Source organism: Tamandua tetradactyla, chromosome 23 (genome assembly GCF_023851605.1).
Source record: "Tamandua tetradactyla isolate mTamTet1 chromosome 23, mTamTet1.pri, whole genome shotgun sequence".
Lineage (NCBI taxonomy): Eukaryota > Metazoa > Chordata > Mammalia > Pilosa > Myrmecophagidae > Tamandua > Tamandua tetradactyla.
This window is the reverse complement of record NC_135349.1, coordinates 36,058,202-36,080,697: the sequence shown is the minus strand read 5'-3', so window position 1 is coordinate 36,080,697 and position 22,496 is coordinate 36,058,202. Positions and strand designations below refer to the sequence as shown.

The following is a 22,496-nucleotide window of genomic DNA, read 5'->3' as shown; positions in this document are numbered from 1 at the left end:
AATGTCTAGACAATGGACTTTGGAATCCTACATTCTGCTGGCTCATTGCTAGATATACCTCTAATGGTCTGCTCTGAGGAAACAGCCACCCCCCACCCCCAGCCTGCCCTCAGGAAATAGCTACCCAACATCCAGCCTGCCTTGAAGAAATGCTTCCAGACCTCCAGTCTGCCTTGAGGAGTCTGCTATCCAACCTTTACCTGAAGAAATTAACCCTTCAGTGCTTGCTAAATTTGAAACCAGCTCCCCTGGAGAAACAGTCCTCACTTCTGTCTGGAGTGATTAATCCTGTTTCACCAGATGACACTTCAGTGGAATATGCTGAGGTAGCTGGCTTCAAGGACACTTTTAATTTTTTCCATGACCCATCCCGCTTTTCAAGACCTGTAACTGGACTAAAATCCCAACAGACCCCGAAATGTGAGGTACAAAGTGTGACCTTTGAGGAAGTATGCTTTACTCCAAAAGAACTACATGAGTTTTCTAATTTATTTAGATAAGAATCAGGGGAATATGTGTGGGAATGGATATTAAGGATGTGGGATAACACAGGAAGGAAAATAAAATTGGGTCAGGCTGAATTAATTGATATGGGCCCATGAAGCAGAGATTCTGCATTCAGTGTTATAATTCAAGAGGTTAGACAAGGCATTAACAGTTTGTTTGGGTGGTTGGCTGAAATATGGATGAAACATGAGGTCAAAATGTCAGCGCTGCCCTGGTATAATGTAGAGGAAGGGATCCAAAGGATTACAGAGATTGGAAGCTGAAAGTGGATTTATCATGGAAGACCTGCTCACACATCCCAGGAACGTCCAGAGAACACACCTTTACCAAGACTTTGAGGAATAAATTTGTGAGACTAGCTCCATTGTCCCTGAGAGTTTGCCCTTCTTTGTAGGTCAGATATTACTGTGAGAACTGCTGTCACTGAGCTGGAATCCTTGAACACAGTGAAGATGGTCAGATCCTAAATTGGCAGAAGCCACAGGGCAGCACCCACCAATGCAAGATGGGTATGGTTACCATAATGAACAGCAGACTCAAAACAGCAGTCAAAATAGCCTGACTCACAAAGAATTGTGGCATTGGCTAGAAGATCATGGGTGCCTAGAAGTAAAATAGATAGGCAGTCTACTAAATTCTTGTTTGATCATATATGTAGAAGAGTTCTAACTTAAATTGCAAAAACAGGGAGTCATGGCTCCTTAATTGTTTCCCAGACATGAGTCTGTCCAGAGACCCAGAGCCTCTTGAATGAGGGAAAGTCCATGTACCTTGGGGAAGGACCTATTATACTACCAAAAATTTATATTATTAGTCTTTTCCCAGCCTTCCCCAAGGAGATCTATAGCCTTTTACCAAGCTAATATGCATTTGGGAAAAGGAAATGATCAGATATTTCAGTGATTATTAGACACTGGCTCAGGAGTAACATTAATTCCAGGAGATCCAAAATCTTACTCTGGTCCTCTAGTCAGAATAGGGGATATGGAGTTCAGAATTAGGAGTTTTAGCTCAGGTCCATCTCACAGTGGGTCCAGTGGGTCCCTGGACTCATTCTATGGTTATTTCCCCTGTTGTGGAATGCATAATTGGAATAGACCTACTCAGCAACTGGCAGAATCTCCAAATTGGTTCCTGACTTGTGGAGTGGGGGCTATTATGGTAGGAAACACCAAGTGGAAGCCACTAGTACTACCCCTACCTAGAAAAATAGTAAATCAGAAGCGATATCAGATTCCTGGAGGGATTGCACAGATTAGTGCTACTCGTAAGGACTTGAAGGATGCAGGAGTGGTGAGTCCCGCTCATCCCCATTCAACTCTCCTGTTTGGTCTGTTCATAAAACATATAGATCTTGGAGGATGTTCTAGTTTTCAAGCTTCTGGGATGTGATATACCAGAAACAGGACAGCTTTTAAAAGGGGGAATATATTAAGTTGCAAGTTTGCAGTGTTCTGGCTGTGAAAATGTCCCAATTAAAACAAGTCTATAAAAATGTCCAAATTAAAGCTCCATGAAGAAGTTACCTTCACTCAAGAAAGTCCAATGAATTTCAGAGTTTCTCTCTCAACTGGAAAGGCACATGGTGACATGGTGACATCTGTAGCTTTCTCTCTAGGCTACTTGTTTCATGAAGCTCCCCTGGGGGCGTTTTCCTTCTTCATCTCCAAAGGTCTCTGGCTGCATGGGCTTTCATGGTTCTCATGGCTCTCACTTTTTCCAAAATGTTTCCTCTTTTAAAGGATTCCAGTAAACTAATCAAGACCCACCTGGAATGGGTGGAATCACATCTCCCTCTAAACAAAGGTTAATACACACAATTGGGTGTGTCACATCTCTGTGGAGATAATATAATCAAATTTCCAAACATAGTACTAAATAGGGATTACAATGGATTAGGATTAAAACATGGCTTTTCTAGGGCACATATCCTTTCAAACCAGCACAGAGGATGACAGTTGGTTATCATAAAGTTGACCAGGTAATGACTCCAATTGTAGCTACTGTTCCAGATGTGGTATCATTGAGCAAATCAACATATCCCCTGGTACCTGGCATGCAGCTATTGATCATGAAAATGCTTTTTTTCTCAATAGCTGTTAGTAAGGACCACCAGAAACAGTTTGCTTTCAGCTGGCAAGGCCAGCAGTATACTTTTACTGCCCCACTTCAAGGGTATGTCAGCTCTCCGGCCCTGTTTCTTAATCTTGTCCACAGGGACCTTGATCATTTCCCTCCCACATCAGCTGGTCTGTTATATTGGTATCATGTTGATTGGACATAGTGAACAAGAATTAGCAACTACTCTAGACTTATTGGTAAGGCATTTGCATGTCAGAGGATGGGAAATAAACCCAAGGAAAATGTCAGGGGCTTTCTACCTCAGTAAAATTTCTAGGTGTCCAATGGTGTGGGGTATGTTGAGTTATCCCTTCTAAGTTGAAGGATAAGCTATTACATCTGTCCCCTCCTGCAAAGGAAAAAAAGGCATAATGCCTAGTTGGTCTCTTTGGATTTTGGAGACAGCATATTTCTCATTTGGGTGTGCTACCCTGGCCCATTTACCTAGTGACAAGAAAAGCTTCTAGTTTTGAGTGGGGACTGGAAAAAGAGGAGGCTCTGTGACAGGTCCAGGCTGCTGTGCAAGCTGCTCTGCCACTTGGGCCATATGATCCAGCAGATCCAATGGTGCTGGAAGTGTCAGTGGCAAATAGAGATGCTGTCTGGAGCCTTTGGCAGGACCCTATAGGAGAATCACAGCACAGATCCTTAGGATTTTGGAGTAAAGCCTTACCATTCTCTGTAGAAAACTAGTCTCCTTTTGAGAAATAGCTTTGACCTATTTACTGGGCCTTAGTAGAGACTGAATGCTTAATCTTGGGCCACCAAGTTACTGAGATCTGAGTTGCCTATCATGAGCTGGATGTTGTCAGACCCACCCAACTCATAAAGTTGGGCATGCACAGCAGTACTCCATCATAAAATGGAAATGATATATACAAGAGGAAGGTCTTAATAAGTGTATAGGATGACTCATTCTGTGGATACTAGTCATCCTCTTTCTCAAGCCATGCTCTCATCGCCCAATGAGTTCATGAACAAAGTGGTCATGGTTAGTGATGGAAGTTATGCTTGCTCTCAGCCACAGGGACTTCTGTTCACCAAGGTTGGCCTGGCTACAGTCACTGCTGAATGCCCAGTCTCCCAGCAGCAGAGTCCCATACTCAGTCCCCAATGTGATCCATTCCCTGATGTGATTAGGCTACTACCTGGTGGCAGGTTGATTACATTGGACCACTTCTATGATGGAAGGGGCAGTGATTGCTTCTAACTGGAATAGACACGTACTCGGATATGGGTTAGCCTTCCCTTACACAATGTTTCTGCCAAAATTACCATCCATGGACTTATGGAATGCCTTATCCACCTTCATGGCATTCACTCTATAGTGCTGTTTCTCCCTTTAGCCAGAATTCATGGGTTCAGGTATCAAGGGTTGGAAATGGAACTGGCACCACTTACTATCACCTCTAATGATCTTCTAGAAACATTTTTGCTTCCTACCCCTGCAACTTTAGGTTCTGCTGATCTGTAGGTGTTATTTCCAAAAGGAGGATTGCTTCTACCAAGAGACAGTACAATGATTCCATTGAACTGGAAATTAAGATTGCCACCCTGCCATTTTGGGCTTCTCATGCTTCTGAATCAACAGGCAAGGAAGGGGATTGCTATTCTGTCTAGAGTGATTGATCCTGACTATCAAGCAGCAATAGGACTGCACAAGAAGAGTTTTCTTGTGATACAGCAGATCCCCTACGATCCCCTAGGACATCTCTTAGTACTACCATGACCTGTGATTAATGTCAATGGGAAAGTTCAACAACCAAATCCAGGCAGGTCTACCGTTGGCCCAGAAACTTCAGGAATGAAGGTTTGGGTCACCCCACTAGGTAAAGAACCATGGTCCAGCTGAAGTGCTTGCTGAGGGTAATGGGAGCTTGGGCTGGGTAGTGAAAGAAGGTAGTGATAAATATGAACTGGGACCACATGACCAGTTTTTGCTTTCTTCTCTATCTTATCCCCTTATCAGGTGACATAAATTGTTATTGTTCATGTCGTAGTATTTAAGTTATAGAATATCTAGTTTAAGCAGGGATGTTACTCAAGAACTTGCACCCTATTCTAGAGAGATTTAGTGAACTTCCAGTTATATGCAGGACAGTTGAGTATTGTCAGGCAAAAAAAAATGTCTGTTATTTGCTCTGGTTAGAGATTACAGCTGCCAGGTTGACAAGGGTTGGACAGTGATGGTTAAATTCTTGTTCACCTTTGCCAGGTGTTGGTGCCCAGCTGTCTGGTCAAGCAAGCAGTGGCCTAATGTCTACTGCCAAGACATTTTGTGGCTGGTTTATTAAATCATCAGCATATTGATTGCATGCATGGCTGATTACATCTGCAATTGGCCAGGGGAGTGCCCCTGCAGTTAGTGATATTTAATTTAATCAGTTGAAGGCTTTAAAGGAGAAGTCAGAAGAGAGAATCTCTCTGTTTCAGCCAGCCAGCCCCTCCTTGGGAATTCATTGAAACCTTCATCGGAGCTGTCACCTTGTGGCCTGCCCTATGGAATGTGGACTCTTGCATCACCATAGTTGCATGAGAACTTTTATAAAATCATACTTACAGATATCTCCTGCTAATTCTGTTTCCTTAGAGAACCCTGACTGATACATCGGATGACAATTCTACCTTGAGTGTCCCGTTCAGGGACTGCTAATTTCATCTTCTTACGAGAGGTAATTATTAGGTTGCTATTCCCTTGAGGCAGGCTTGTAGATATGCTCCAAAGGAAGAAAATGAAAGGGCGTATCATCATTCTGCATTCTTTAGGATAACTGGTCAGAAACCAAGAGGAAGAGAAGACATCACCATGGGAGTCTGAAATGGGAAATGGGATGATTTGGAAGCAGATGAGGCCTTTATCATGTTTTCCTTCTGATGATTGGACTTGTGTGCAAAAAACAAAGACATTCTGTTGAAAAACTACTCACAGATAACATCAATCTGCAAGAACCTGTTTGGATTTCAAGCTCAAAGAAATAAATCATTAGGTTGGAAAATAATGTCTTTGAAAAGAAGTTTCAGAACACCTATGTAAGGTGGTAAGAAAAAGATCCAGAATACTATAGTCGTGTATCTAATTCCAGCAAGGAATAGCCAGTACAGTTTAACAATTTGAAATGACAGGAAATTTTTGTTTTGTTTTTTCTATCACAGCTTATGGGTATTTATAAATGATGGAAGAATGTTTAACTAAGGATAATTAAAATAAGGTAGTACACAATAGCATCAGGTAGTCAGTATCTTTATACGATCAAATATTCCCCAAAACTATCAAGCTATGCTTTCATAGTTTCTTTTGAAGTGCCAGTATTCCTTGCAGTTGTCCATGCTGACTCCTGAGAAACACTTGGAAAGAGGATGTCAGTCGATGTAAACCTTAGAGAAAGCATATAAGGACTATAAAATTTTATTTAGAACTAGTAGCAAAAAAGCAGAACCAGGAATGGCCTGAGGTTAGAAAGTAAGTCTGAGTAGGGTGACATAAGAGACTAATGAGTATCTAAGACCAGGGCCAGCAAGGACACACTAGGAAGAAGTGCTTAGGAAACCAGAACTAAAATGATTGGTCCAGATTATGATATATATATATATTTTGGCATGAGTTCTGCTATGGCAGTACCCTTTTCTTTGAGCAATGGCTTCACTGCTTTTAAAGGCATGGTGTCCTAAATTACAATCTAGCAATAAGAAAGAGAACAATCTATAGTTAAAAGGAAAAGCCCTCTTCTTAGTAAAACAAGCACCATTAAAAAAACACAGTAATACTTAACTCCAACTTTGCTTCTATCTTTTTAATCAAATAAACTGTGCTTTGAAAGGAAAAGTTGAGAACAAATAGATGAAAGAGATATTCAGAGTGCACTTAGCTGCCAAAAATGAGTTCAGGTCTTCAAGCTAGGAAGAGTTATATCCAGAAGTACTTTTTCAGTTTACCTGGTTGTTGAGGAATAAATGATAGTTTAAATGAACTGATATTGTGGTCAAGGATAGGACAATTAAAGAAAGCCTAACTGACCTTGTAATTTGTTCTGGTAATAAAGGAAATAAATACCTTTGTGCTGTTTTAGATTTAGGGTCTTAGAACATTCCCATACAATAAAAGGTTGATTATAGTACAACTCATCATTTATATTATGGCAGAAATACTTGAAAGAAGTAAATATTAATCATTTGTATGAAGGGCCAAGCACAATATATAATTAAAGTAAATAATTAAATTTAACCCCAGACAATATCATAAAATACGGATTTTACAATATTCTCTAGGAAAGACCATATATTAGGCCATAAAACAAGTATGACTAAATTTAAAAGGATTGAAATCATACGGAGTAGATAGTCTGACTACAATGGAATGAAATAAAAAAATCTATAACAAAAGGAAATTCATAAATATGTGGAAATTAAAACACGTACTCCAAATTAAACTTCAGTATGTCAAAGAAGAAAGCAGTAGCAAATTAGAACATACTTTGTGATGAATGAAAATGAAAATACTGTACCAAAACTTACCAGATGTAGCTAAAGCGGCAGTAAGAGGGGAATTTGTAAAAGCAATCACCTATACTGTAAAAAGGAGAAAGATCTCAAATCAGTAACTTAATTTTATACCTTAAGGAACTAGAAAGAAGAAGAAGAGTAAACTAAACCCAAACTAGCAGGAAAAAGGAAATAGTACAGAGTAGAGCAAAAGTAAACAAAAAAGAGAATAGAAAAGCAAAAGAGAAAATCAGGAAACTGAAAGTTGATGTTTTAAAAAAAGATCCACAAAAGTGACAAATCTTTACTACACCACCAAGGGGAAAAAGAGAAAATTCAAATTACATCATGATGAAAGAGGAGACATTAGAACAAACCTTACAGGTGTAAAAAAGAGTGTAGGGAATACTATGAAGACAACAAAGTGGTAACCTAAGTGAAGAAGAAATAGAAAATCTGCGTTGACCCCTAATAAGTAAAGGAATTGGATTAGGAATCAAAAAACTTGCCAGAAAGCAAAGCACAGGCACACATGGCTACAGTGATGAGTTCTACAAAATGTCTAAAGAGGAATAAAAACCAGTTCTTCACAGACTCTCCTAAAATAGAAGAAAGTACACTTCCCAACCTATTATATGAGGCCATTATATTCTTTTTTAAAAACTGGAAACAAAGAAAAAAAATACGGACTGTTATCTTTTGTGAACAAAGAAACAGAAGTTCCTGAACATGATGCAAATGGTCTAAAAATGATTAGGGTGAAGAATATGCAACTATGTGATGGTATTGTAAGCCATTGATTGTATAATATGGTTGGACTGTATGTGTGGACATTCCTCAATAAAAAAATATTTTTTTAACTTCTCAGCAAAATACTAGCATACCAAATCCAGAAGCACATAAAAAGGACTGTTCACCCCAGAACTACAAGATTTGTTTAATGTATGAAAATCAATCTATGTAATATACCCTATTAATACAATGAAGGAAAAAAATGCATAATTAGTTGATTGACAAAATCCAACACGCTTTCATGATAATACACTCAAAAACTAGTAATAAAAATGAATATCCTCAGCACGATGAAAGCCACACATGAAAAACCAACAGCTAACAACTCAGCAGTGAAATGTTGAAAGCTCTTCTACATCAGGAAGAAGACAGAGATGTTCCTTTTTCCACTTCCATTCAACATTCTAGCCAATGTAATTAGGTAAGAAAAGGAAATAAAAGACACCCAAATTGGAACGAAAGTAGTAGAAATATCTCTATTCACAGATATGAGCAATTATGTAGAAAATCTCAAACAATCCACAAGGAAGAGAAAACATAGAGTCAATAAACAAATTCAACAAAGCTACAGGATACATAATTCATACACAAAAATCGGTTGGCTTTCTATACAGTAGCAGTGAACAACCCCAAAAAGAAAATTATGAAAACAGTTTCATTTACAATAGCATCAAATATAAATGAAATATTTAGAAATATATTTAACCAAGAAAATGTATGACTTACATGCAGCAAACTACAAAACATTGCTGAAAGAAATTAAAACTTAAATAAATGGAAAGACATCCAGTGTTAGTGGAGTGGAAGATGTAATATTGTTATGATGGCAAACTCCACGCATTTATCCACAAATCCGTATGCAAGAAAAAAAAATGAATTTGGACCCCTATTTCATGCTACATACAGAAATTAACTTATTGTGGATCAAAACCTAAATATAAGATTGCAAACTTTTAGAAGAAAATATAGGGGATATCCTCCTAACACTGGAATTGATAATAGCAGAGATCCACTATGAGTTCTACCAAGAAAGTGAAAAGAGAGTCCATAGAATGGGTGAAAATATTTTTGAGTAATATACATTTGGTAAAGGCCAAGTATCTAGACTGTATTAAGAACAAAGCTCAACAATAAGAAAACTAATAACCCAATTTAAAAATGGGCAAAGGGGACACCATGTTGGGTCTGAGGTGGCTGCTGTAGGCGCCTACAGAGTGAGTGTGCATACGTGTGGAGTGGGGACAGCAGTGTGGGATCTGCCTGAGTGCACCAGAGCAGTGGCTGTGGCACTGGCACTGTGCATGGGGGCACCCTTACTTTGGCAGCAAAATCATCCTCATCTCCAAGGCAGAGATCCACTATGAGGGCATCCTCTGTGCCATCTGAGAACTCCCCCATGGCTCTTGCCAAAGCTCTGGCTTTTGGTCCAGAAGACAGATCAACATATCATCCAGTATCACTTCAAAATGAAGTGTTTGAATATATCATATTCCGCAGGAGTGATATTAAAGACCTCACTGTTTGTAAGCCACCAAAACCACAATGTTCTTTTCCTTAGGACCCAGCTATTGTTAAGTCTTCACTAGGCTCATCTACGTTTTCGTTCCAGTCAGTGGGTTCCTGTGGACCTTTTGGCAGGATGTCAACACGCAACCATTTCAGTCCAAGTTCATTAGTAACAGAAATTTGGTGCTATTGGTGTAAGCTGGAAGTTCCTTGACATCTTTTAGAACAGATCAGAGGTACCTTATCTCAAAGTAGTCCTATTGGTTCTGCCATTACACGGGATACAAGATCTCTAAAAACCCAGCTATCTCATGATTGTTCAAATCCTCAGGCCCTTTGAGAAGAGCCCCATCACGGAACAAGCAATGCAGTTGCCTCTGCCCACTTACCCGCTCCAGCACCTCGTGGGAGAATAAGCCCCGTGTCAACCAGCCCTGTGCCATCTCCTAGCCAGAAAGCCATTGAGAATGAAGAGCACAGGTGAGCTGAAGCGCACAAAGTCTCAAGACTAGAAAATGAGCAACTCAGAAATGATAGCAAGAGACAAGTAGTTCCAGATGTTCCTTCAGCTCCAAGGAGAGGACATGGGGGACATCCAGGTAGCAGAGGAAGATTTGGTATTCCATGAGATGGCCCAATGAAATTTGAGAAAGACTTTGACTTTGAAAGTGTGAATGGCAATTTAATAAGGAGGAAATCAGTAGAGTATTTCATAATAAACTTAAATTAAAAGAAAATAAACTTGAGAAACAGGAGGAGCCTGTAAATGGTGAAGATAAAAGAGACTCCGGAGTTGATACCCAAAACAGAAGGAAATGCTGGTGAAGAAGATTCACTTGGACCTAATTGCTAATAGGACAAAACTAAATCCTTCTTTGATAATATTTCTGGTGATGATAATAAAGAATGGAGACCAAACAGGGCTGAAGAAAGAGGGTGTGGTGGTGGTAGAGGTGGTATCTTTACCACCCCTTGAGGATTTTGTGCCACATTTGGAGGAGGTCACAGCAGCAGAGAGTTTGTAGATTTTGAATGTAGAAAACCCACAGCTTTTGGACCCTAAAAGGTCTGTATCGGTCATACAGCTTTCTGAAAGAAAGACAACAAAGTTGCTGTATAGTCTACAAATGAGTGTTTGAACCTAGGTGAGTTTCTAGCTCTTCATGGTTCTGAAATTGGTTTCAGACTTTGTGAGGAATGGAGATGTGAATTTGCTGTATATTTGTCACCAGCCCTGGGTTTTATTTTGTTTTCTGCTTAATTTCAAAGATATAATGCAGTTTATTTGGAGTGGGGGGGGGACTCATCTTTAAAAATGAGCATTAAATATATTTGGAATAGCAGAGGTTAAGTAATTTCTTATGTACAGTTTAACTAAAGTAGTACTTCAATGGGACTAATAAATATTTTTTCATCACTGAGAGGATTTTTCTTATCACTAAATTGTATTTGGCAATTATTGCAAGTTGCCTGCAGATGGGGCCGTGATACTGTGTTTTGAGCCACAGAAAGTTGTGTGTATGTCTCTCTTTTGTTTTGGAAATCTTGTAATTTCCTTTTTGAGGTAGCTTATTTTGTCAATTACTTAAGAGTCCTGGATAGTAGAGAATTTTCAATCAACTATGTTGTGCAGGTTTGAAAGTAAAAGCCATGCTTTAATCCTGATCCAATTTTGTGGGAGCAGCCATGTCTTTTAATCCCTATTCAGCACGGTGGGCTGGAAACTTGATTAGATTATCTCCACAGAAATGTGACGTGCCCAATTGTGGGTGTGACCTTCAATTAGATGGAGATGTTGTGACTCCACCCATTCCAGGTGGGTCTTGATTGGTTTACTGGAATCCTTTAAAAGAGGAAGTATATGGAAGACAGCCAGAAATGACAGAGCCAGCAGAAACTTCAGAACAGAGCTGACGGAAACAACAGAAGCCTCAGAGCTGACAGAGAGAGCAGATGTAGATGCTTGGAGAGCAGTTGCTTCAGAGAACAGAGACATGGATGTTTGGAGATACTTGGAGCCCAGCAGACAGCGCCATAGATGTTAAGCAGGCTGAAACCTGGAGAGAGCCAAGGGAATCCAAGGGATGAAAGCCAGCCCTGGAGAAGCAAAGTAGAAATCCCCACAGGAACAGAGGCTGAAAGCAAATGGAGACCAGGAGGAAGGGACCAGTAGATGTCAGCCACGTGACTTCCCAGCTGACATAAGTTCCAGACCCATCTGCCTTTCTTGAGGGAAGGTAACTTCATGTTGGTGCCTTAATTTTGGACAATTTTATTGGCTTAGAACTATAATTTCTAACTTATTAAATTCCCCCTTTAAAACTCTTCCAGTTTTGATGGATTGCATTCCAGCAGCTTGCAAACTAACATATCTGTACACACAGTAAATACTGTTTCCTAGGCAAAGATAACTTTTTTATACAGTTGTAAAGTTCCATTATATTCCATTGCCAAAGAAACATCAAGAACTTTGTATAGCTATATAAAAAGCAACTAATTTTTTAAAGAATAAACATTTTAAATTCAGCAAACATACACTGTCCTTACAAAGGTTGTTTTGCTGAGAAACAGAGTTACTGGCTGGTGTTTTTTTCTTAAGTTTCCAGGCTGTTATGATTTCTTTGACTTTTTTTTTCCTTTTTTAATGTTTGAAATATAAATGGTGATTGATAAATTCTTTTGTTGTGTAAAAAGGAGAAATTATTCATGCTCATTTTAAGGGCTTCATTTTATAGTAGATGGCATATCACAGGGTTTGTCCAAATAAAAGATATTTTCAGTATATGAGTGTACACAATAGTAGATAAAAATGTACTTAGTTGTATTTTCAGAGAAGTAAGCCCCCCCTTTTTTTAATAAAATAAAACTAGACATCAATAAACCTCTTCTTCCTGATGTGCCTGGAATTAAATATTTTGTCCTGATGCTTTGACTCATTCCATTCAATTTCAAGAAGATTCAGAGTGTTAGGCATTGCTATTTTGACAACCTGTAAAAAGATCAGGACACTGGTTCTTGGGCCTATGGACCCACAAATGACTCAGTATAGAGTTCATTGCTCGTTATGAATTGCTCACTATAAAAATCTTTATGATGTTTTAAACTATAATGGTTGTGCTGATTTGAAAGGATGTATGTCCCCTAGAAAAGCCATGCTTTAATCTAAATCCCATTTATAAAGGCAGAATAATTCCTATTCAATACTGTATGTTTGAAACTGTAATCAAATCATCTCCTGGGAGATGTGATTTAATCACGAGCGGTTGTTAAGCTGGATTAGGTGACGACATGTCTCCACCCATTTGGGTGGGTCTTGATAAGCTTCTGGAGTCCTATAAAAGAGGAAACATTTTGGAGAATGAAGGAGATTCAGAAAGAGCAGAACAGAACGACATAGCCACCAAGAAGCAGAGTCCACTAGCCAGCGACCTTTGGAGATGAAGAAGGAACATGCCTCCCGGGGAGCTTCATGAAACAGGAAGCCAGGAGAAGAAGCCAGCAGATGATGTCGTGCTCACCATGTGCCTTTCCAGATGAGAGAGAAAATCTGATTGTGTTCGCGATGTGCCTTCTCACTTGAGAAAGAAACCCTGAACTTCCTCGGCCTTCTTGAACCAAGGTATCTTTCCCTGGATGCCTTAGATTGGACATTTCTATAGACTTGCTTTAATTGGGACATTTTCTAAGCCTTAGAACTGTAAACTACCAACTTATTTAATTCCCCTTTTAAAAAGCCATTCTGATTCTGGTGTATTGCATTCTGGCAGCTAGCAAACTAGAACAAAGATAAACAAATCTGGCCCTTTTTGTGTTTTTATGAAGACCATGGAATAAAGGGATCCAAAGATTTAAATATTTTAATTTATTTATTAAATTAAAATTAATTTAATAATTTATTAATTTTAATATTAATTTAATATTTATTTATTTTATTAATTTAATATTAATTTATTTTCATTTTTAACTTTCTCCTTAAAACACTCAAAAGTGATAAAGATGTTGAGAACTACTCTGTAAGAGAATTGGAATATTTAAAGATGGTTGATATTTTTCATTTTAATTTTGTCTCTTGTATAGCTTTACAAGGACATATTTTGTAATTTGGTTTCATTATTAAGATCCAATATTAGACAGCCATAGTGTAGATAATATAGTACTATTTGTTTACATGTTAAAAGCAAAACCTTTTGGAGGACCCACCAATCATGATACCGTACACATTTCTGAGGTATTTCTGAAGGTGAAGCAAGTACTGTGGCAGTACTTGTAAAGATTGTTTGAGATATCCCAGGCCAATTTCAAGGAGAAAAACTGTAAATACTGGTTCTACCTGCTCCAAAAATTTGGATTCACACATTTTCCCAGCCCTCTGGGTCATCTATTAGGACTATTGGTGCCCCAGTAATAACTGCCAGCATGACATACCTGCAGTACACCTTGCAATATTAAAGCAAGGTTTTTATTCTAAGGCAGAATAAAGCTGTTCAATAAAAAAATGGGCAAAAGATTTGAATAGCTGTTTCCCCAAAGAACCTATACAAATGCATCAACAAACACATGAAAAGGTGTTCCACATTCATTAGTCATTATGGACATGCAAAATAAAACCACAGTGAGATACTACCTCACACAAGTTGGATGGCTGTCATAAAAATTCAAAATAAGTGTTGAGGATGTGGAATAATTGGAGCCTCATACATGGTGGTTATAATATAAAATGATGCAGCCACCTTGGAAAACTGTTTGTCAATTCCTCAAAATGTCAACCAGAGTCAGCAAATAACCCAGCAATTCCACTCATAAGTATATACTCAAGAGTATTGAGAGCATGTCCACAAAAAAAATGTGTTCATGATGTTCATATCAGTTTTATTTATAATAGCCAAAAAAGAACAGACTACTACTCAAGTGTCCATCCATTCATGTGTGGATAAACAAAATGTGCTACATCCATACAATAGAAAAATATTGAGCCATAACAAGTGTTTCAGTTTGCTAATGCTGCCAGAATACAATATACTGGGAATGGATTGGTTTTTACAAAGGGGATTTATTGTTACAAGTTCACAGTTCTAAGTTGGAGTATGTCCAAATTAAGGCATCAACAAGAGGATACTTACTCAGAAGAGGCCAAATATGTCTGGGGTTTCTCTGTAACATGGAAAAGCACATGGCAACATCTACTGTCCTCTCCCGGCTTCTGGGTCAGGCCCTGTGTGTCCTTCTGGCATTTTCTGTCTGCATCTCCAAACATCTGTGTTTGCTCTCAGCTCTCTGTGTTGGCTCTTTTAAGGACTCCAGAAAATTAATTATGACCCACCTTGAATGGGTGGAGTCACATTTCCATGGAAATGATCTCATCTACAATATGTCTGTACCCACGAGATTGGATTAGAAGAATATTGGCTTCTCTGGAGAACATAACGTTTCAAACCAGCACCCTCTGGACCCTAAAAAAACATGTTCTTACCATATACAAAATATATTCATTCCATCTCAATATCACAAAAGCCTTAAACTTTTTCGGTAACAGTGCAAACACAATGCCAAGTCAAAAACAGTACAGAATCTCAATCAGTTACAGGCATGGTCTGTCATAAGGCAAAATCCTCCTCTGGCTGTGAATCTGTGAAACTTAGAACAGGTTATCTGCTGCCAGTATTCTAAGGAGGGACAATCATAGGATAAACTCAATTTCCATAGGGAAAAATTGAAAAGAAAACAGGGGTCACTGGATCCAAACAGTTCTTAAAACCTACAGGGCAAACTCCATTATATTTTAAGATCTGAAAATCATGTATCCTCAGGGTTTGAGAGAGCAGCAGTCCTACCCTCCCCAAGGGCTTTTGGAGCAGCCCAGCTCTCTTCAAACACTGGGGTGAGGGTTGCAACATATCCAAGCATTGGGGAGACCACCTTGTTCTCAGCCTCACCTTTTTCAAGCATCTAGATGGCACCTGGACTCTCTGCTATCTCTAGGACACACGCTTAACCCCTTCAGAACAGTGGGGTGGCATCCAGGCCCTCCGCAGTTCCTGGGGAATGTACTCCATCCTCTCTGAGGCCTGAAAGGGGAACACTCTTCCCAAGCAAATGAAGCGGAAGGCCCACTATCTACTTCTTGGGCAGACTCATCCATTCCACATGTGTGGGGTGGATCTGTTCTCCTGGCCCGAAATTTCCTTGTTCCAGACATTAGCTTCCATGGTTCTGCCTTTGAAGTCATTTTTCCCTTCAATTTGTTCCTTTTCTGTCCCTTTTAGTCCAGACTGGCAGTGGTTCCATTCATACAGATCTTGCAAGAAATTTATCGACTTGGCATGCAGCATACAAAGGTCAAAACCTTCAGAAAATAAGACTTTGCATAAATCTTTTCTGGATAACTCCATCTCCAGTTCTGGTGTTTTCTGAAATAGCTGACTGTTTCATTTGGTTAAATCCTCACATGTGGCAATATTATCTGGTGTTTCATTTTCCAAAAGAATTTTCCAAACTATGAGTTTCTGGTTTCTTTGTACCCAAAAGTTCAGTTCTGAGCTTATCCATTTCCTGTTGCATTTTACTATAGCTGCAAAAAGAAACCAGGCTGTATTTTCCACGTTTTGTTTGGAAATTACCTTGGCTAGATATCCAAGCTCGTCACCTTCAAATTCTATCTTCCGTCCAACAGCAGTACTCAATTTTGCCAAATCCTCTGCCATTTTAAAACAAGGATTGCCTTTCTTCCAGTTTGCAATGACAGATTCATCATTTCTGTCTAAGGCCTTATTGGAAGAAACTTCAGTGCCCATATTTCTACCAACAGTCTCTTCAAAGTAATCCAGGCCTCTCCTATTCACTTCCTCACAATTCTTCCAGAATCTTCCTCTTATTCAGGTAAAAACCATTCCATCATGTGTGGTTTTTGCAAATGGCAACACTCCACTCTCTTTCCAAAATCTCATTTAGTTTACTAATGCTGTCAGAATGAAATATACCAGAAATGGATTGTTTTTTACAAAGGGGGTTTATTAAGTTATAAGTTTACAGTTCTAAGGCCACAAATATGTTGAAATCAAGGCATCAACATGAGAATACCTTCACTCAAGAAAGGCCTATTTTGACAGGGTTTCTTTCTCACATGGGAAGGCATATAGTGACACCTGCAGACCCTTTGCCCCTGTGTTTTCTTGCTTTTAGTTCTTGGATCCAGTGGCTTCCTCTCTGAGCTTCTGTTTGTCTCCAAGCATCTCCAGATGTCTGTGTCCTAGTTTCATCTCTCTGTTCTCTGTCTTGACTCTGAGCTCTTTCTCCATGAGCTCTTTTAAGGACTCCAGTAAACCCAGACCCACATTGAGTTCGGTGGGTCACATCTCTATGGAAACAACCGAATAAAAAGATCCCACCCACTATAAGTCTGTACCCACAAGATTGGATTAGATGAAAATGGCCTTTCTGGGGTACATGACAGTTTCAAACCAGCGCAACAAGGAATGAAGTACTAATACTTAATACAGTATAATTGAACCTTGAAATCATTATGCTATGTGAAATAATACAGGCACAAAGGACACACAGGTATGATTCCATTTATGTGAAGTGTTCCATATAGCCAAATCCATAGAGACCAAACACAATTGTGATAGCCAAGGGCTGGGGAGGGAGAAATGGCAAGTGACTACTAATGGGTATGGGGGGTTTGTTTTGGGGGTAATAGAATTATTCAGGAATTCAATGGTAGTGATGGTTGCACAACTTTGTGAATATTCTAAAAACTAATGTGTGTATTCAAAGGTGAATTTTATAGTATGTGTATTACATATCAATATTTTTAAAGAGATATTTTACTTGTTTTATTTATGATGATGCTCAGAGACTAAATAAAGTACAAAGAGTGAGAACAAATTGTTTTGGAGGCTGAATTCAAACCCAGCCTTTGACTCCAAAGCCTCTGCTCTTCCATTTACATCATGATGCTAGAAAAGTGGACAAATAAGAATATCACTTTACCTTTCCACAAATGGAAAAAGGTGGAGCTCAAAAAATCTGACCAGTAAGTCTGAATTTGATTTTGGGTGGGAATCTAGAATGGTACTTTAAAGATATAATCACGGCATCAGGCAAAATCATCCCCCAGTCTTTAGAGACTCTCTTACACATGTCAGTTTTAGTTGAATATAAATTTCTTTCCAATTCAAAAAGAAAAGATAAATATTAGATATCACAAGAAATACCTAATTCTGAAAAAATTTAATATAGAAATATAAAACCTCAGAAACTTTCTGCTTCATGATCTAAGATTAAGGAGGACTTTGTGCTTCTAAAACAAAGAGTCAGAAAAGGAAAAGTTAGATATAAGGGATCCTAATTGCCCAATAAAAACTGAATTGTAGATCAATATTAGATATGGCAGAATTCATTAATAGAATCTAATTAGAATTAGATGTATGAAGACTACCTTGAGAAATCTTTCTAGAACTCAGTGTAAAAGATGGGAGGCATTAAACAGATCAGAGATCAATATACACATAATAGGAATTTCATAAGGATGGAATGGTATAGTGACTGATGAGGTAAAGACCAAGATGAAACCATAGAAGAAAATTAGTTCATGGCATCTGGTTCTCCACCCCTTTGAGTTTTAAACTTGACTCCAGCTAAAATTAGTTCAAAGGAACCAAAACCTGGATATACCCTGGTGAAAATTTTTAAATGTGGATTTGAATTTTAAAGTATTATAGCAGCCAAATTTAAATTTAAAAAGTTTACTTACACAAAAAAGGAAAATCAGAATATTTATCTTCAAGATTAGCATCCAAAGAACTTTGAACGTACAATGTTGTGACCCCATTGTGTCATATATGACCAAGTTTTTAACTGATGAATACAAGCAATAGAAAGATACTTCCAGTATTTAAAAAAGACAGTGTGATAAATCAAAATAAAGAAGCCAAGGAAGGGAAAAAGTAATGTTATGAAGTAATTATTCAGTTTACAAACTGCCTTCCCTGTTAACACATGGCCTTCTAGCCAGATATTGTGACATAAGTAGATAAATAACTTGATATTGCATTATTCACTTATTTACTGTATTGTCTCCTCTCTTGCACTAAAATATGAAATCAGGGACTAGATTTTGTTCATCGCTGCATCCTCTGGGCCCAGAACACTCCACGAATATTTGATGAATGAGTGAAGTCGCCATTGTTAATCACATTTCTGATAAGCTATTTGTAGGAGAAGCATAAGTTGCTATATCTGAATGGTTAGGAAAAGCAAGCAACACGTAAACTAAGATATAAATGATGAGTAATATTTAGTAGTGAACAGAATATTCCCGGAGGAAATGGTGTCTGAGGCAGAAAGGAGCATGTTATGTTTCAGAGTCCAGACAAAGCCATAGTGGCTGGAGCACAGAAAATGAAGGGAAAGGGGCAGGTCCTGCAGGAACTTTCAGCTTAAGATTTTGTTTTCTTTCCTCTGAGTGCTAGGAAATAAGGTATTTTTAAACAGAGGAATGATATAACCATTTGCATCTTTAAAATATTGGCTTATAGTTTGGTGTACATTCTGACCAATTTTTACATGTATATATGTGCATAACCTAATATAAAAATTGAGTCATGATACCTTATAGTGTTTTCTCCACTTATTTCAAGTTGGACATCTTTTTAAAGGAATGCATGAAAATCAGCATTACTTATGCTATCATTTATTGTAACTTATTACTTCGGTGCCATAATTTTTAGTCTGTTGTCATATTTTTAATTAGACAAAAAATGCTGTACATCTTTGTAAATGTAATAAGGTAATAAAACAAGCACAGGCACTAATTTGATACAGTTTGACAAAATATATTTATCCATGTCAAATACTTGTGTACAAGAATTTTCACTGAATATTTATTATGTATATAACAGAAAAATTGTGGCATTAATAATAATATCTATTACCAGACGAAGGGGTGAACAACATATGACACATTAATACACAGAATAGAAATACTAGGTTGTCATTAAAATGATATTTTGACATGAGAAAACATTAATTCATTGGCAAGTGAAAAAAACTACATTAAAAACAAAAAATCTGACAAAAATTCATTTTTGTTTTAGAAACATTATAAACTTGCAGAAAACTACTGAAGGTTTATGTACAAATTCTGACAATGGTGATGATGAAGCCCAATTGAGGATTTTTGCTTTTAAATGTTTTATTATAATTTCTGTATGTTTTTATCATAAAACATTACTTTTGTATTAAGAAAATAAATGTTTTTAAAAAGATAAACTTTTCAAAAAAGAAATGCAAATTGCCAGTCTATATAGAAAATTCTTCAGAATCACTAATGAAAGAAGAGCAAATTTAAGCTAGCTATCATTAGAATCTTTTTTGCTCATTAGCTTGAGAAAAACTTTAAAATAATAATGGTAACCACTGATAATAATTTTATGAAACAGCTTCTTTATATACTAATGGAGGCAAACTTTTCAAAATATTCACACACTTTGTCCCAGTAATTCCAAGATAAAAAATACATTCTAAGGAAACATCTAGAGACATTTCAAAGAATGTTCAAAGTTGTCATATTTATACAAATGTAAATAACCTAAATTTCCACCAATAAAGAAAGTTTAATTAAATTATGGCATAGTCATATTATAGAATTTATATTTTCATAGGGAAATTTGGATTATAAAGCTGGGTATATAATTCGAATGATGTGTGATCCCAATGTGCAAAAAAAGAAAGAGAAAATAAAACACATGGAAGTACATCAAATTTTAACAATGTCATTTTCTCTGGGTGGTAAGATTGTTTTTATTTTCTCCTTTAGACTTTTGTATTATCTACATTTTCTGCATTTGCTACATTTTTTAAAAACAGTAATCCTAGTACTAATATTTGACTGATTAATTGTGAGTAATTTTTTTGTTTTGTTTTGTTTCTGATTTCTCCAGTTCTAAGGAGGCAGGAGTTTGCTGTTCAATCCACACATGTACAGAAAATCTCAATCACTGCCAGACTTTCTCACTACAGTACCAAATGGATAAAAAAATGGGAGGATCCCATATTCCTTCTCTACAGAGATACTCACTTTCAAAAACTGAATTTGTTTTATATTGTGTAAGATTTTGCCATGCATACATTGACGTGTATGCATTTTATTATCTTGAGAGCTCTAGAAATATATCAGAATAATTTTCTTAAGATTGCTTTTTTCCACTTTTTAAAAAATTTTTTTTATTAATTAACGGAAAAAAAGAAATTAACCCAACATTTAGAAATCATACCATTCTACATATGCATTCAGTAATTCCTAACATCATCACATAGATGCATGATCATTGTTTCTTAGTACATTTGCATCAGTTTAGAAGAACTAGCAACACAACAGAAAAAGATATAGAATGTTAATATAGAGAAAAAAAATAAAAGTAATAATAATAGTAAAAAACAAAAAAACAAAAACCTATAGCTCAGATGCAGCTTCATTCAGTGTTTTAACATGGTTACTTTACAATTAGGTATTATTGTGCTGTAAGTTTAAATGAATCCATTTTGGCTCAAACTATAGAGGGAATTTTGATAGGGTTTTCCAAAATGGATATTTTTTTCAGTCTTCCTTCTGTAGGGAAAATATAGTAAAGATAATTTCTCTTGGAGAAAATATAGTAAAGATAGACTCAATAACTGAATATGTTTCTGGAAAGGATGTTCTTCTAAACCCGAGAAACTGAAATCTCAGTAAATAGTTTTTTCTGAAGCCTCGATGCCATATCACATCACATCTGTTTGAAATTGTACAGAACTTCCCTGACTATTTGAATAGTTCTTTCCCATCTCTAGCTTCTATTATATTTCATTTTCTGTTTGGAGTATTTGCTGCTGCTTATTAACTTGAAAACATTTTCCCTCTTTGATTTATTAGATTACAGGAACTATAGAATATATTGTACAATAAATCAAGTTGTTAACAGCTAGCTATGAGCATTAATATAGAGAGAAAGTCAATTGGTAATTTTATCAGAAAACCAGACAGAAAACAGTTAGCTATGGCAATTGGCTAATTTCTTTCTCTTCATTTCTCCCACATTTCTGATTTATCAGGGACAGGGAAACCATAATAAAGAATTGCAGCAAAGAATGGGCTACATTTTTCACACTCCTGAGGAGACATTACTTGGTAACAAAATACATACATATGAAAATCATCTAGTTTAGGCTCTAGCTCCTCTTCCTCTGTTTCTTCTAGGTTTGAGGCTCTGTTTACTGATCTGGAAACAAGACAGAAAAGTCTGGGCATTGCCAGCTTTGGTGTCTCTATCACGACCTTGGAGGAAGTTTTCCTTAGGTGAGTAATGATGCATGAGGGTAAAGAAAAACCTTCTCCTCTAAGAACATGTTTCATTTTGAAAGCAAGCCCTGTCGGAGACTTCAGTAATTCAATAAATGATATTGGGATTATTAAAAATGCTAATCAACAAATCCCAGACACAGTTTTTGCACCTTGCTCCCTTGGTGGGTCGGCATGGCTGTGATGGAGGGACTAGATGGGGAGCCGCAGTTGAGGGAGCTGGGGAGGTGAGATGTGGGATGCATGACCTGGAGCTGTGAAGCGGCATAAACAACTGAACCCAGGTGCTAAATAGACAGGGTTTGGGTTTCGGTGCCTGTACTTTTAGTGGGTAGAAGGGCTAGGGTTGGTCCAGAGATAAGAGAAGTTATGTGGTCATACACAGAGTCCTGGATCTAAATTGGAGGTCTTACTGGGGATGATTTTAAGATCTTGATCTATTCACATCTGTACTAACTTATTTCACCTGTACATATCTTATATTCTGAGATTACCTAGCCCTGCTGGGTGAGAGTTCAAAGAGAAGAGGGAGTTCAGTACATTGCAGGAGAGGGCCAGCTGGTTAGCTGTCAGAAGACCTCACAAAAAGTCCTTTCTGGGGTCTAGAGTTCATCCTCTCAGGCTCAGAAACTTAATCTTGTCAGTCTTGGTGCTTACACAGAGCAGTGACTTTCATGCTAATAAACTTCACCAAAGATTATAAGTAAACTTTGACATATAATACATATCAGAATGCTGCGTCATTAATTTACAA

General features: G+C 37.6%; 1 protein-coding gene and 1 pseudogene across 6 annotated transcripts in view; both read left to right on the top strand.

Annotated features, from left to right (window-relative positions):
* The window catches only part of LOC143667404 (phospholipid-transporting ATPase ABCA3-like), a 287,971-nt gene that overhangs the window by 136,524 nt on the left and 128,951 nt on the right, over positions 1-22,496 (top strand). For all 6 annotated transcript variants that reach the window (XM_077141597.1, XM_077141598.1, XM_077141594.1 and 3 more), the window contains one exon: positions 21,641-21,739. In XM_077141597.1, the coding sequence (XP_076997712.1) occupies positions 21,641-21,739 (99 nt within the window). The remainder of the gene's footprint in view (positions 1-21,640; positions 21,740-22,496) is intronic.
* LOC143667802 (protein LSM14 homolog A pseudogene) lies at positions 150-11,935 on the top strand (annotated as a pseudogene).